Source organism: Lipophrys pholis (genome assembly GCF_963383615.2).
Source record: "Lipophrys pholis genome assembly, chromosome: 6".
In the NCBI taxonomy this organism is placed as follows: domain Eukaryota; kingdom Metazoa; phylum Chordata; class Actinopteri; order Blenniiformes; family Blenniidae; genus Lipophrys; species Lipophrys pholis.
In genome coordinates this window covers 32,209,968-32,222,849 of record NC_137629.1, presented here as the reverse complement: position 1 = coordinate 32,222,849, position 12,882 = coordinate 32,209,968, and the positions used below count along the sequence as shown (strand labels likewise).

At 43.0% G+C, this 12,882-nt stretch overlaps 1 protein-coding gene across 1 annotated transcript; it reads right to left on the bottom strand.

The window, feature by feature from the left end:
- Positions 1-5,492: 5,492 nt before the first annotated feature.
- Positions 5,493-10,504, bottom strand: hs3st1 (heparan sulfate (glucosamine) 3-O-sulfotransferase 1). Its single transcript, XM_080464985.1, has 2 exons — positions 10,251-10,504; positions 5,493-7,810 (listed from the first exon to the last, which is right to left on the bottom strand). Exon 2 carries the CDS (start codon positions 7,640-7,642, stop codon positions 6,725-6,727), a length of 918 nt encoding a protein of 305 aa, XP_080321111.1. The 5' UTR covers positions 7,643-7,810; positions 10,251-10,504; the 3' UTR covers positions 5,493-6,724.
- Positions 10,505-12,882: the final 2,378 nt, after the last annotated feature.

The following is a 12,882-nucleotide window of genomic DNA, read 5'->3' as shown; positions in this document are numbered from 1 at the left end:
TTAACTTGCCCTCACTACATCTATTAAGTTTTACCTTCGACTGTCACGTCAGAAAGATTTATTTTTTTATAAAACTGCAGCCTGAATCTGGAGTTTTTGTGAGCCTTTTAACATTTTTTTCCCTCGTTGTGCCTCCGAGCTTTAAATGAAAACATCAAGTTGAAAAGGGATAAAAAAAAAATAAAAGGCGTCTTTGGGTGAAACCGCTAACAATGACTAATAGTAATAAATGGTGTTTTTTGAGGGGCTACATGCCAGAACCCAGGTGACGAAGTGTGTTTTAACAGCTCATTATATCATTAGTCATGTAATGTGAAGTTTAAAAAAAAAAAAAAAAAAAAAAAGTTGAAAAACTCAACTGGCAGAATAAAGAGCAAGCCCAGTGAGGATTAAAAACGGGAGAATAATAGTTTTGAGGTGAGTAAAGGCTGAGCAGATTTATCTGGAAGTTACATCAGCTCTGCGGGAAGGTGACACTGTCATTGGAGCTGCTTTATTCCTCGTTTCCACTCCAGCGGCAGCGGATGTGGATTTATCCAGAGCTCATTTCAGCTCAGAAGTCACAAACAAAAGAAATCAACATGCAGCGTCCAGGACCTGTGACATGATTTAATACCAGAGGGGGGTCAAAAGTACAGTAATGAAGCAAAAACAATCTTATTTTTAGTTTAAAATAAAGGGTCGAACAAGGATGAATTAAAAGGTTTTCTTTTGTTTTAATTTGAAAGGATAAGAAGTTAAAAGAAGAAGACATGACTGTCCTCTCCGTGTCGCTCCTCTAACCCAAACCGGACCAGCAGAAAGCCGCCGCCTCTGATTCCGGTTCTGAAGTTTCTTCCTCTTAGTTTTTTCTTTCCACCGTCGCTTCTGCTTGCTCCTGTGGATTTGTTGGGTTTCTCCCTGTACAAAGCACCTCGTGTTGTGTTTGGTGCTCTATAAATAAAGTGAAGTGGGAAACTGCGTAGGTTTCTGGCAACGTTCTGAAAACGAATTACGTTTACACAGAAATGCTGGAAGTGCTGTTGTTTTCACGTTGGACCACTAGTGGGGGCTGTTTCTTTGTTGTTGTTTTTTTGGTAATGAAACCAAACACACACGTGCAGAAAACAATCTGCTATTAACAACATTACCAATGGGAGTAAACAAAGTGCTTCACAGAAAGAACAGGAAATAACTGGCGCCATTCGTGACGTCGTGTTTTGGCTTCGTGCTTCTCGTTACACTGCCCCCTGCAGGTTTGGCATGCTCACAGTAGCTCTGAAGCAGGTTTTTATGTGAGTCCGTGTCAATTAATTATTTATTTTTTTAAACGTAGAGGGGAAAATATCAGTCTTTGTAAATAGATGTAAGCAGCCTAAATCCCGTCTTGTTTGAGGTGATTGTCTTGCGCCGCCTCCACGTTCTCTGTGTGTTCTCTCACGTTCTCTCATGTTCTCTTGATTGTTGTCAGCTGAGCGTCGTTACTCTCTCCCTGGTATATAAATGTTTGGTCCACACTGCTGTCTTTGCCAGATTTTCTCTTTTCAGCTGCCGTGTCTCATGTGAGCACTCAAGTCCTATTTTTCATATATTAGTTCAGTGTTTCCTGACTTTTCCTGTTCTTGACCATATCTTTGGTTTAACACTTGTTTTTGTACTTCTTCCTGACTGGGCTGACTCCCCCCGGTTCTGAATGCTTTGAATGCCACTCTGGAGGCCGCCATTGTCGTTATTGTTCATCTACTCACTCATGTCGAGAAGAACTATTTACTACTGTGAGAAGAAAAGTCGTGTTTCCACGGAGACCGAGTTGGACCATTTTCAAAAAGTTCCACCTTGGGAGCCATTTTCGAAAGTGTTTGCTCCGAGCACCTTTGTCTTGTAAACAAACATCTCAAACACAACAAATTTTTTCGTTTCCACTTGGAAACGTTGTGTTAACAGGGTTTCGATGCAATCTGGAGTTCAGGGGATTCTTTTAAACAGCTTTATATTTTATATTTAATGTTTGAAGGGTGAATATAGTAAAACAAATCAGCAAACAAACCATTATTATTGATGCTTTAGACACATTTGAACCAGGTAACTGTTGAAATTACTACAAATTAAAACATTACTGGCTTCAAGGTGAAAAATACCAAATGGTTGCCCCTTGGTTTAAATGAGAGATAAACGATTTGTTTTTCTCATTAAATTGTGGCTCATAAAACTTTTTAGTACAAGAACTCGGTCATGTTTTGGTGCTCTACTGCTCAGGGTGAAGTCGCCCTCTTCTACAGGGTACAAGGTTGAACAGGTTTTCACTTTCCCAAGAAATGACATCAGATTTAAACTGCCCGTAATGATTTTCAGGAAAAAACTTTAAGAAGCCGGAAGGATTAAAAAAAAAGAAAGAAAGAAAGTGAAGGTCAGTCCTGAAATGTCCTTGAACAAAACCCATTGAATTTTTTTCTGGATTTGTAACGAGGATGAGTCGGTCGGGGTGGAAGGATTAAAGCAGCTGACAGGAAGTTATTCACACCAAAAGCTGTTTGATGGGGAAAATGTTGCTCACTCAGCAATTATATTTTGTGCCCACTATTGCTAAAGCAGAGCGGATAAGTAAGCATATCCTGTTCTACAAAAGCTTATTGTGATGGTGCGCGTTTACTTCACACTAATTAAGACATCTGCCCTTCACTTCCTCCGTGACATCCTGCCTGCAGCGCTGCAGGACGGACGAAGCGCCGCGGCAGCAGAACCACGACGCCACGGAACCCGAGGACAAAGCAGGATTCCTCGGCTCTACTGGGGTAGAAGGACTCTGGATTTGGGGGTCCGTTCACACCACGGGGTTTAAATCACACTCAGAGTAGCATCAGCATAGAATCCTAAATAAAACAAAACTTTAGCCTCCAGCAGCAGGAATCTTACGATCCGATTTTGAGTGAAAAATAAAAGTCTTCCCACAGGTATTCACTTTTTTTTTTTAATTAAGAAAAAAATAAGGCAAAAATCGATCAGACGTCAGCCTGGACCCATTTCTGCAACGGAAATTGTAAAAGAAAACAAGAAACGTGTGCGTGAACGTTGAAGCACTCTAAACTGAATAAATAAAATTCAACTTTTGCTTTGGAACTGTAACTGGAAAAATAAATAAACCAAGTTTAAAATCTAATACGATAATAATCTTGTGGTGGCCGTATGTTTGACATCGTTTTGGCTGCAGAGGCTGAGCTGGTTCTGTCCCGTGAGAGGTTCTAGAGAAGGTCTTGTTTGTTGGAGCCTCATGAACAGAACCAAATGACTTTAATAGACTTTAATAGCCGGGACGTCATCAGACGGTGACAGTCGGGGGATTTTTCATAGCGTGGGAAAGTGGGAGTGACTTGGGAGTAGTAAAAGCAGCAGGAACTAGAACTACACTCGGTAGAGCGTCGACCTGTGTGCGGGGGCACACAGATAAACCGATACCTCGATGAGGTCACACTGGTTTTTGTGGATAATAAACCGCGGCGCCCCAGTGTGTCCACAACGGAGGAAATATCTTACCTCTCCAGGAGCTGCTCGATCGAAAAATCAAATCGTTCGGACCTCGGATGATGAGAAATAAAGATTTGATGAATCTGGGTAAGTAGTTTTTGCAAAAAGTTGGTAAAATACATACAAATACAAGCGGACAAAAACACAACCTTTCCCCAACGATGCAGGTGAATCAGCACAAAGCCGTCCGGAGCCGGCTGGACAGGTGCAGGTACCTGCAGGTACAGGTCGTTGTGCCGGAGCCGTACGGGCCGACATGACGCAAGTCTGATAATCTCACAGCAGATCAGCGCTTTCTCTTCCATTTACGCCCGCAGTCAAACCTGTACGACTCATTCAACAATATCAGAGGGAAACAAACGTCCCGTGGTAAGAGGTCAGGGAACGCTGCTCACGGTGGAGGTCTGCAGCAGGGTTCACATCCTGCCCCAGTAGTACCCCCCCACCCCCCCACCCCGGGAAATATCTAGGCCACATTCAAATATCAAACCGCCACTGTGGGTTTTTTTAGAGCTTAATGTCTTTGAAAGTGTCTGCTGATGTTTTCAAAGTGGCATTTGAATAAATAATACCATGCCGCAATAAAAAAAACAAAAAAAGAAAACGGGTAAGAAGATCACACCCTTGGGCATAAACAACTTCTCTCTTGATTTCAACTGGTTTGGATTGTGCACAGATCTGAATTTACCTAACTGCCCACGCTCAATCTCCTCACACTAATCCCAAATTTATGTTTGTAGAACTTACTCTCAGCGTGTGAAGCAAAGTGGAAATCGGAAAAAATAACCCTGATTTAGAGCTGAAGGACGAGAAACACAGTGTGAGCACAGACGGAAAACTTGGTTTTAAAAATACTAAACATCCAGTGGTGGTCTAACAGGAAATTCAGCACAGTTGATGATCTTCGACTGCACCATTGTTTTATCTGCATGTCACAGCATGTACAAAGGCCAAGTCCCGGAAATGTAAATTCATCCAAAGAAACAGTGCGATCTGTTCATCCAGCCTGTCCAAACACACACGAGTCATCGCCTTCATTCTTTAAAACCTACAAACAGTCACAGAAACCTGAAGCGGAGTTTTCCCTCCAGTCGATGCAGAAATCCGTGTGAAAACTATTCGGGGGATTTCGTCACAAAACTAGAAGCACATGTACACACATGTACTCTTGAGTGTTGTAACAGAAGCTTTCGCATTCATGACACAGACTGTGAATCATCTTGACGACTCGGTAGTGAGTCAGAAACACTTGTTGAAGTTTCAGTGTTTGACCATGACTGACGGATCATAACAGTTACCCTCACCTGCTGCCACTGGTTCTCTGGAACACCTGAACAATCCACTCTTAACTAGAAGGAACAATGATACTCGTGAAAACGTGCTGAAATAAAGACTTTTTCTAACAATGACTCATCAAAGGGTCTAAATCAGGGATGTCAAACACGTTTTACTTCAGCGTCCAACTTCATTGTGAAGTGGGTCGGACTGGTAGAAAAGTAATAATAAATCATAAAATCAAACAAATACTACAGAAAATTACTGCAGTCCGACCCAAAAACTTCTCCTGTCGCTGTTACATTATGCTTTTTACTACAAACTCACCCTGACAGCATTGCTATGAGGCTAATGTTAGGTTGTTATCTCTCATGGCAGCATCTATTAGATCGGTGTTATGTTGTGTCGGCCACTTTTAAGAATTTTTTCATGAAAAAAATCAATGTTTTCTTTCTTTAATGTGTTGACGGGCCGGTTGGAGCCTCCTGCAGGCCATTTCCTGGCCCACCAGCCTCATGTTTGACACCCCCGGACGAGAGATTGATCAGAGTGGCCCAGAGATTTCTGCACCGAACGTATCAGACAGCCGAGAGGTTAAAAGAGAAAATGCATTTCAATGAAATAACAGGAGCCATAAAACTGTCTTCACTTCTGCAGCTCTCCGCCGAACGACTGCCCCAACGATGCCGTTAAACCAAAAACAGCCCCAGACATGCTAAAAAATAAAATACATTTTTATTATGGTATTAATTCTTCACTTAAAAAAAACACAATAAAGTACATTTACACCGTAACAATCAGCAATGAACGATGTGTACACGGCGTTTCTTTAACTGATAAAGAAACACGTGAGAAACGAGATAAATTCAAAGGTGTGCCTGGAAGTGACTGAGGAAACCAGAGCAGCAGGTAAAAGGTCCTTCAGAACGGGAGATGCAGTTAATGAGTGTCCTGTTATATGTAAGAGGGGGAAATAAGCGCCATTAAAAATGTAACACGATAACTGGGACAGTATGAATGTCATCATCATGGGTGTTTTGTCTCGTCTCGTGTCGTCTGTGCGTCCTCTCTCTGCACCTTCCTGCCGGATCTCTGCCTTCATCCACAAAGTGGCGACGCTTTCTACCTGATGTCAACTTCTAACACAAGATGTATTCCACGCTAGTATATATGTGGCACAGACCCGTCATTTAAAGGTCAGCATTGTGTAAAGCCACTTTTAAATCCCCCATAATGCACCACTCAGCAGTGTTTAGGAGCCAGATTGACTAGTTGTTGTTTTTTTTTTCCCTAGGATGATGAAGCCATGACCCTACTCTGCCTCTGATTGGTCCTCACTGCAATCACTGATCTGATTGGTTAATGACCATGTTTACCGGGCGGCATGAAGGCTGATGAGCCAAACAGAGGCCGAGTAGGGCGGGCCATGACGAGGCAAATATAATTAAGTAGCAATGAGCAAATACAGTTGATGGATTTTCACTTTTACATGTCAGTTTCTAAAAACAAAACAAACAAAAAAAAAGGCGTTTCTGGGCTGCTTGAAAAGAAGGCAGGAATTGAGCATCTACCCACTTCTCCAGGGATCCCGACGCCACGGTCTCTAACTGTCCTTTAACTCCAACCGATGCAGCAGGAAGATGCTGGATCTGTCTGAGGTTTGATCTTCTCCACCGTCCGATATGCTCGCTCATGTGGGATTACTGGGATTTTATCCATATTTGTCGTTACATAAATAAAACTTAACCGACTCATGAGCCGTGTAGCCGCGGTAGTACTACCACCAACTGCAGTCTGCCCTGATTTGGCTCCAAAATGCGCCTGTGACAAACATACTAGTACAAAAATAGATTTTAAATTTACATTGTCTCTTCATCATCGCTAGCGGGGGTGAAGACGAGTGGGCCGCTTGTGGAAATCATCCCCATCGCGACTCTACAAACGAGGGTCACTTCCAGTCGAATGTTCGACCCACCAGCTCAAAGAACTTCTTGTTGGGTTCGTGAAAGAACTGGTAGAGTTTCTGCAGGATGGCGGGCGCCACGTGAGGGTGCGCCCTGCCCTTGGAGTCGTGCAAACACCGCTCCCGCCCGTGGTCCCTCAAACAGTAGAATCCCTTCGTCTTGTTGAAGTAAAAATTCGAAGCGTTGATCTGCGGCTCCAGGTTCAGGAAGCGCTCCACTTTCCTCATCTCGGGGAACGGGTCCCGGATCAGCTCGTCGCCGTCCACGACGTGGATGTTGTCCAGGGGGAAGTACCGCAGCCAGTTCTGCATGTGGACGTAGTAGAGGCTGCGGTTGAGCGCCTTGTATCCCAGGTTGACGTCGCCGTCCTTCACCAGCACCGACTCGATGGGCTGGTAGCGCTTGTGCTTCTGCAGGCGGTTGTAGAAGACCTGGGTGTAGTCGGAGAGCACGCGCTCCGTCGGGTCCCGGAGGATCAGCAGCAGCTTGATGCCGGGGTTCATCTCGTGGATGCGCCCGGGGACCTTGGCGGAGGTGAAGTAGGCGGGCGTCTTCTCCACCGTCAGCTGGCCGGGCAGCGCGTAGGGCATCTGGCTGAGGTACCAGGACAGGCCCTTCTGGAAGTGGCCCTCCCAGTCGAAGAAGTGCACCTCGCTCTGCGCCGCCGCCACCGCGCTGTGCAGGCTCAGCATCTCGATCAGCGCCCGCGTCCCCCCCTTCCGCACGCCGATGATGATGATCTGAGGGAGCTGCTGCAGGGTCCCGTTGGCGTGGCCGGCGGTGCCGTTGTCGGCGGGGGGAGCAGTGGGGGGCGGCGGCGGCCCCTCGTCCGGCGTGGGCCTGGAGGGGAGGGGGGGGGACTGCATTGCGAACAGCAGCAGCCCGAGGAGTACGGCTGCCATGACGGAGGTCCTGACCCGGGAGGATTTCAGCCTGGCGAGAGCAGAAAAACTGCGTCCCACATCGAAAGGGCAGCTGGCCGAGCACGAGGGTCCGAGGAAAGAAGAAGAACAAGGAGGAGGAAGAGGAGGAGGAGGAGGAGGAAGAGGAGGAGGAGGAGGGGCTTCGCTCTGCAGGAGGAGGAAACAGCTGGAGTCAAACAGCAGATCTACTCAACTAAACAGGATCAACGCAGCTTTACGACTCAAATACCTCAAATTCTTTCCAGCATCACCTGTATTAACTTCTCCTCGTGAAAAATACTCAAAGTATCTGGTACTTTTTACCTTTTTAACACACAATACAGCGTGTGTGAACAACATCTGAGGAGAAATAGAGCCGGACTTTTAAAGTAATAGTAATACTGTGTGTATCCAGTAATGACTCATCGCTCATCAAGTAGTGAAGTATACATGAAATAAATTAGCTTAAGTTGTTTTGCATTGCTCAAATTGTACTATATTTCATGTTAGGCGCTATTTCTTAAAGATACTAAAGTAAAAGTATAAAAAATACCCAGTATAAGTTACTTTTTGACACCATGCAAACTGTGTCCAGAACATTTCACTAGAAACAAAGCAGGAATTATAATTTGTGAATAAACGTCACACATCCAGATTTAAGTTTTTAATATTTATTCATTTATTGTGTGTGTACACAGAAGTGATTTTTATTGTTAAAAGTAGTGAAGTAAATGTGCAAAAGATTGTGTTTTATGTTCCCTAAATTTTACTTAAATACTTATAAAAGCTGTTAGGAAATACTCAAGTAATAGTGCAAAGTATTCAGTACTTTTTACTGTTTAAACAGTTTGGGCAGGTAGAAGTAGGATAAAGAATAAACTAGAAACATTCAAATTTAAAGGTTTTAATATCAATTCAAATTGATTATTAACTAATTAAAAAATAACTAAATGTACATAAATAATATTTCAAATATTTTGAATACAAGCAGAATAATCAGGACTCAGATTATACTGTTACAATTAAAAGTATTGTTTTATAATGATAAGTAACTATTAGTTACTTTAAAGCCACATGAAGTTGATTATAAATATTATTCTATGGTACACACATCAGTCAGAAACTACATAACTCACTGTTTCAAGATATTCAACAAAAAATAATTGGAAACAAGTACTAATAACACCACTCAATAGTAATCAGAGTATTTCTAAGCCATTAGTTCCAGCTCTGTGTACAGATAATAAGTCACATGTGACTTTAATAGTCTAAAAGTAGATTACATGGTGTAAACTGTACTTAAGCAGTACTTCTCTACGCAAAGTACACAAACACTACTTAATTACAGTAATAGTACTTCTTAAAATCTGTTACTTTCTGTTACTGTTTACTTTATTTTCTATGAAATAACATTAGGAAGAAGATGATGTATAAAATCAAACAAGGAACTTAAAATATCACTTAATTACAGTTGTAATTAGTTACTTCCAACAAGCTTCAAAAGCTCCTTACATCCTGAGTTACTATAATGTGAGTAATATTTGTACTTCATTACTTCCACCTTTGTTCTCTTCTGCACAGATTAATGTGAACACATTTGTAAAACTCTGAAAGTAGATGAAATAGTCAATTACACTGGAGTAGGCGTAAAATACTTGAAAACATCACATGAAGGTAAAGTGCCAAAGATATTACTAAATCACAGTACTGTGAGTATTTGCAGTGTTTATTTAAAAATACACTTATTTCAAAAGCCACGATTGGCATTCATAAAATACAAGTACTCCGAAAACCCACACTATGACAGTAACATAACTCTTTGTCATACTTTCACCTCATGTTTTAAGTTAAAGCCATAAATCAGTGTCAACGACAGTTTAAAAACAAAGAATACATCCACAGGATAATCTAGAGGTAAAAAACAAACTCATCTCAAAAACTACTTAGAGTATTAATTACCTTTTCTACTATTTAACTGCATTGTTAATAGTAAACATTCAATCCAAATGCATGGAATAGCTACAATAGATTTACGGGTACAAGTATGACAAAATACCTAATAACAGGAATGTTTTTAATTAATAACTCTCAGCCTCAAAACTTCAGTACACGTTAGGACAAATACAAATATCAACACCGAGATACAAGCAACTCAATTCCATGCATTTCTAACTAGTTACTTAGGCAGTCGTGTATTTTCCACGCTCTTATTGATTAATAAAATAATGGTTTTGTAATATGTATACAAGGAGTACCTCATATTTGGAGTCAACTCGAAGTGCAATTACATTAAATGTGAGAGTAGTTATTCATCTCCCACTACGTTACAAGTCAAAATCACGAGTCATTGTGGTACATATTATTATAATGCCATAGTAAGACGTGGATAATCGGTTTAAAAAAAAGAAAAGAAAAGCCTATAAGAATGAAAGCTGTATTATTCTGCTTCATAAATTAAAGGTATTTCTCGGGAACATGAATTAATGAAGCAGGTTGTGAAATAGATTAAAAAAACAAATACAGGATGTATAAAAGGTTTCTGACGTTGGAGTATAAAAAGCAGCCCCGGTATTGTTCGTCTTGTCAGTTTGACGCGCGGCTCTCCTACCTGACGGGGGACGCGTCTCCGCGGCTCCGCGGCTCTGCGCTCCGGCGGCGCGTCTCGGAGCTCCGCGGCTCTCCGCCCGGCTGCAGCTTCACGATCCGAGTCCGCTGCTGCGACCCTCCGGGGCTTCGCGTCTGTATTCCCCGTGCACGCACACACACACACACACACACACACCCACACGCACACGCTGCACACACGATAGTAAAAGTTCCTCTGATCCGCGCGCCACTTCCCCGGAGCATCTCCTCCGACTTGACTCCGGATCTCGCCGAGATCCGCGTTTTCACCGTCAGCTGGAGCTCGGGCAAAGCCACGCCCACGTGACGCTGACGCGGACACGCCCACCCGCCTGGACGTAGCAGGAGGGGCGGAGCCAGGTGTGGCAGGTGATAAGGGTGCACTCACAGTTGTGCAACGGCTTTGACTGGTTTGTGTGGCATGAAAGGATGAAGTAACTTATAACACCATCATACTTCAAATAATCTCTGGGGCATTCTGATTTATACTGGATTCTACCTGTTTCTACCAGCTGGTTTATGATGGTATAAACTGGTTTATTTGTGTTTATACTGGGTTATAATGGTTTATAATGGTCTGTGATGATTTGTACAGGTTGATGAAGGATTATCTTAGTTTATACTGGTTTGTATTTGCTGGTTTGTACTCTGAACATGCTAGTCAATGCTGATCTATGCTGGTTTCTAACTGGCCGTGCTTTTCTCATACTGGACTACACTGGTCTATGCTGGTTTATTTATGGTTTACTACCATTTTATATCAGTTTATGCTGATTTCTGTGTGTCTGTTCTTCTCTCGCTGACCTATGCTGGTTTAATGTTCCTTCTCATGCTGGTTTCTGCTGAAGGTCTTTTGTGACTTATAGAGGTCTGAGCATAGACCAGGTCTGAGCATAGACCAGGTCTGAGCATAGACCAGGTCTGAGCATGGACCAGGTCTGAGCATGGACCAGGTCTGAGCATGGACCAGGTCTGAGCATAGACCAGGTCTGAGCATAGACCAGGTCTGAGCATAGACCAGGTGGTGTTGTGTTACTCTACGTTGAGGTGAGTTTTGTTTTCTTTTCGTGGAATACAATGAAAGATAGACGGATAGAATCAACGGCGACCAATCAAATGATTGAGTGGAAGGGGGTGGGGTCACCATGGAAGCTCTTCCCCTGCAGAAAAACTCAGCATATTCAAATGAGGCCGTCCCGGTTGATCCGCTCAGTAGATTTGCTGCCCACAGAGAGCCTGGGCCTTCTCAGGGTTTGGAGTGAAAAAGGCTATTCAGCCGAGGGCTCCGGGAGTTCTCTCTTCACTGTCGGCTTTCAGGGGTGAAAATCAATGAAAGACACAGGCCAGTTATTCATCGCTGGCATTCTTCTCCTCCTTTGTGCACAATGCAACTGCATGTGTGGGTAACGTCACCGAGTCCAAGTTGCACAATCTCACCACCTGCTGAGCTGCATTTCTTCTTCTTCTTCTTCTTCTTCTTCTCTGTCCAGCGATGCTTAAATCCTTCCCGCGCAACAGTTTGGCCACAACAAGTCCAAAATAATGTGGGAGAGAGAAAAAAATATATAAAAAAAAATTAAGTTAAAAAGATTAAATCCAACTTCAGATTCACCAACGTTGAACTGAGTCACTTGCGTTTCACAAGTTTTCTCTGAGTCACGGCCCGAACGTCGAGTCCCCGTGAGAAAGTTGCAGTGGCTGATGAGTAAGTGATCCGTCACTGATGTCACATACCTGCCAAACTGCTTCCTGCTCCTTCGTGGCAGCCCCATCCTTTGGTGTGTGACTGTGTGTGTGAATGGGTGAATGTTGTCAACGGTGTAAAATGCTTGGTACCGCTCAAGCAGTTGGAATGTAATATATATAAAGTGAAATCATTCTTACCATTTACGCACACATAGATTCACGAGTGTGATGTAATTATGTATATGAGTGTTTAAAATAGACAAATAGAAATATTTTGTGGCGTAAAACTGTGTTCTTTTTACTCCATGTGTGGTAAAAAGTATGTCAGTGAACATCCGGATAAGGAGCTCTCTGGATGGCTGTAAATCTTAGTTAAATTTACGTTTCTTGACATTTCTTCTTTTTGGGTGGGGGTCGTAGTCCTCAGGTATGGCGGGATTACAGATGGCAGACAGGAAGTGGAGGTCTAAGTACAACCGCTTCGAGCCCATGAACCCGTAAAGCACCTTTAATGTACATCATTCAACGCAGCGCCATCGGCTACACGTGCTTTTACACAGAAACGTATTCAGCAGTGTGAAATGAGCTCTGAACGTCGTTCAGCTCGTAGTCCTTGAATGCGTGTTATTCTTTTGTAAAGAGAGTGTAAGTTACATTCAGCATCAATAAAAAAAAAAGAGTTTCAAACTCAAATTCTCCCCTTTGTATCCCGATGTGTTCGATTGGAGGGGATCCTGTTACCACGGCGGCAGCGGTGCCTGTTAGAAAGACTGCAGACCCTGTTTGTTCTTCAGGAGTAAAGAAAATAAAAAACGGCAGAAACTGTCAGTCCTCTGATGTGATCACATGTTCTCGTTTGCTAATCAGATCTCTAATGACCACGTTGTGTCTTGTTCATGGAGTTGATATCATGCCCAAAGCATGAAAGG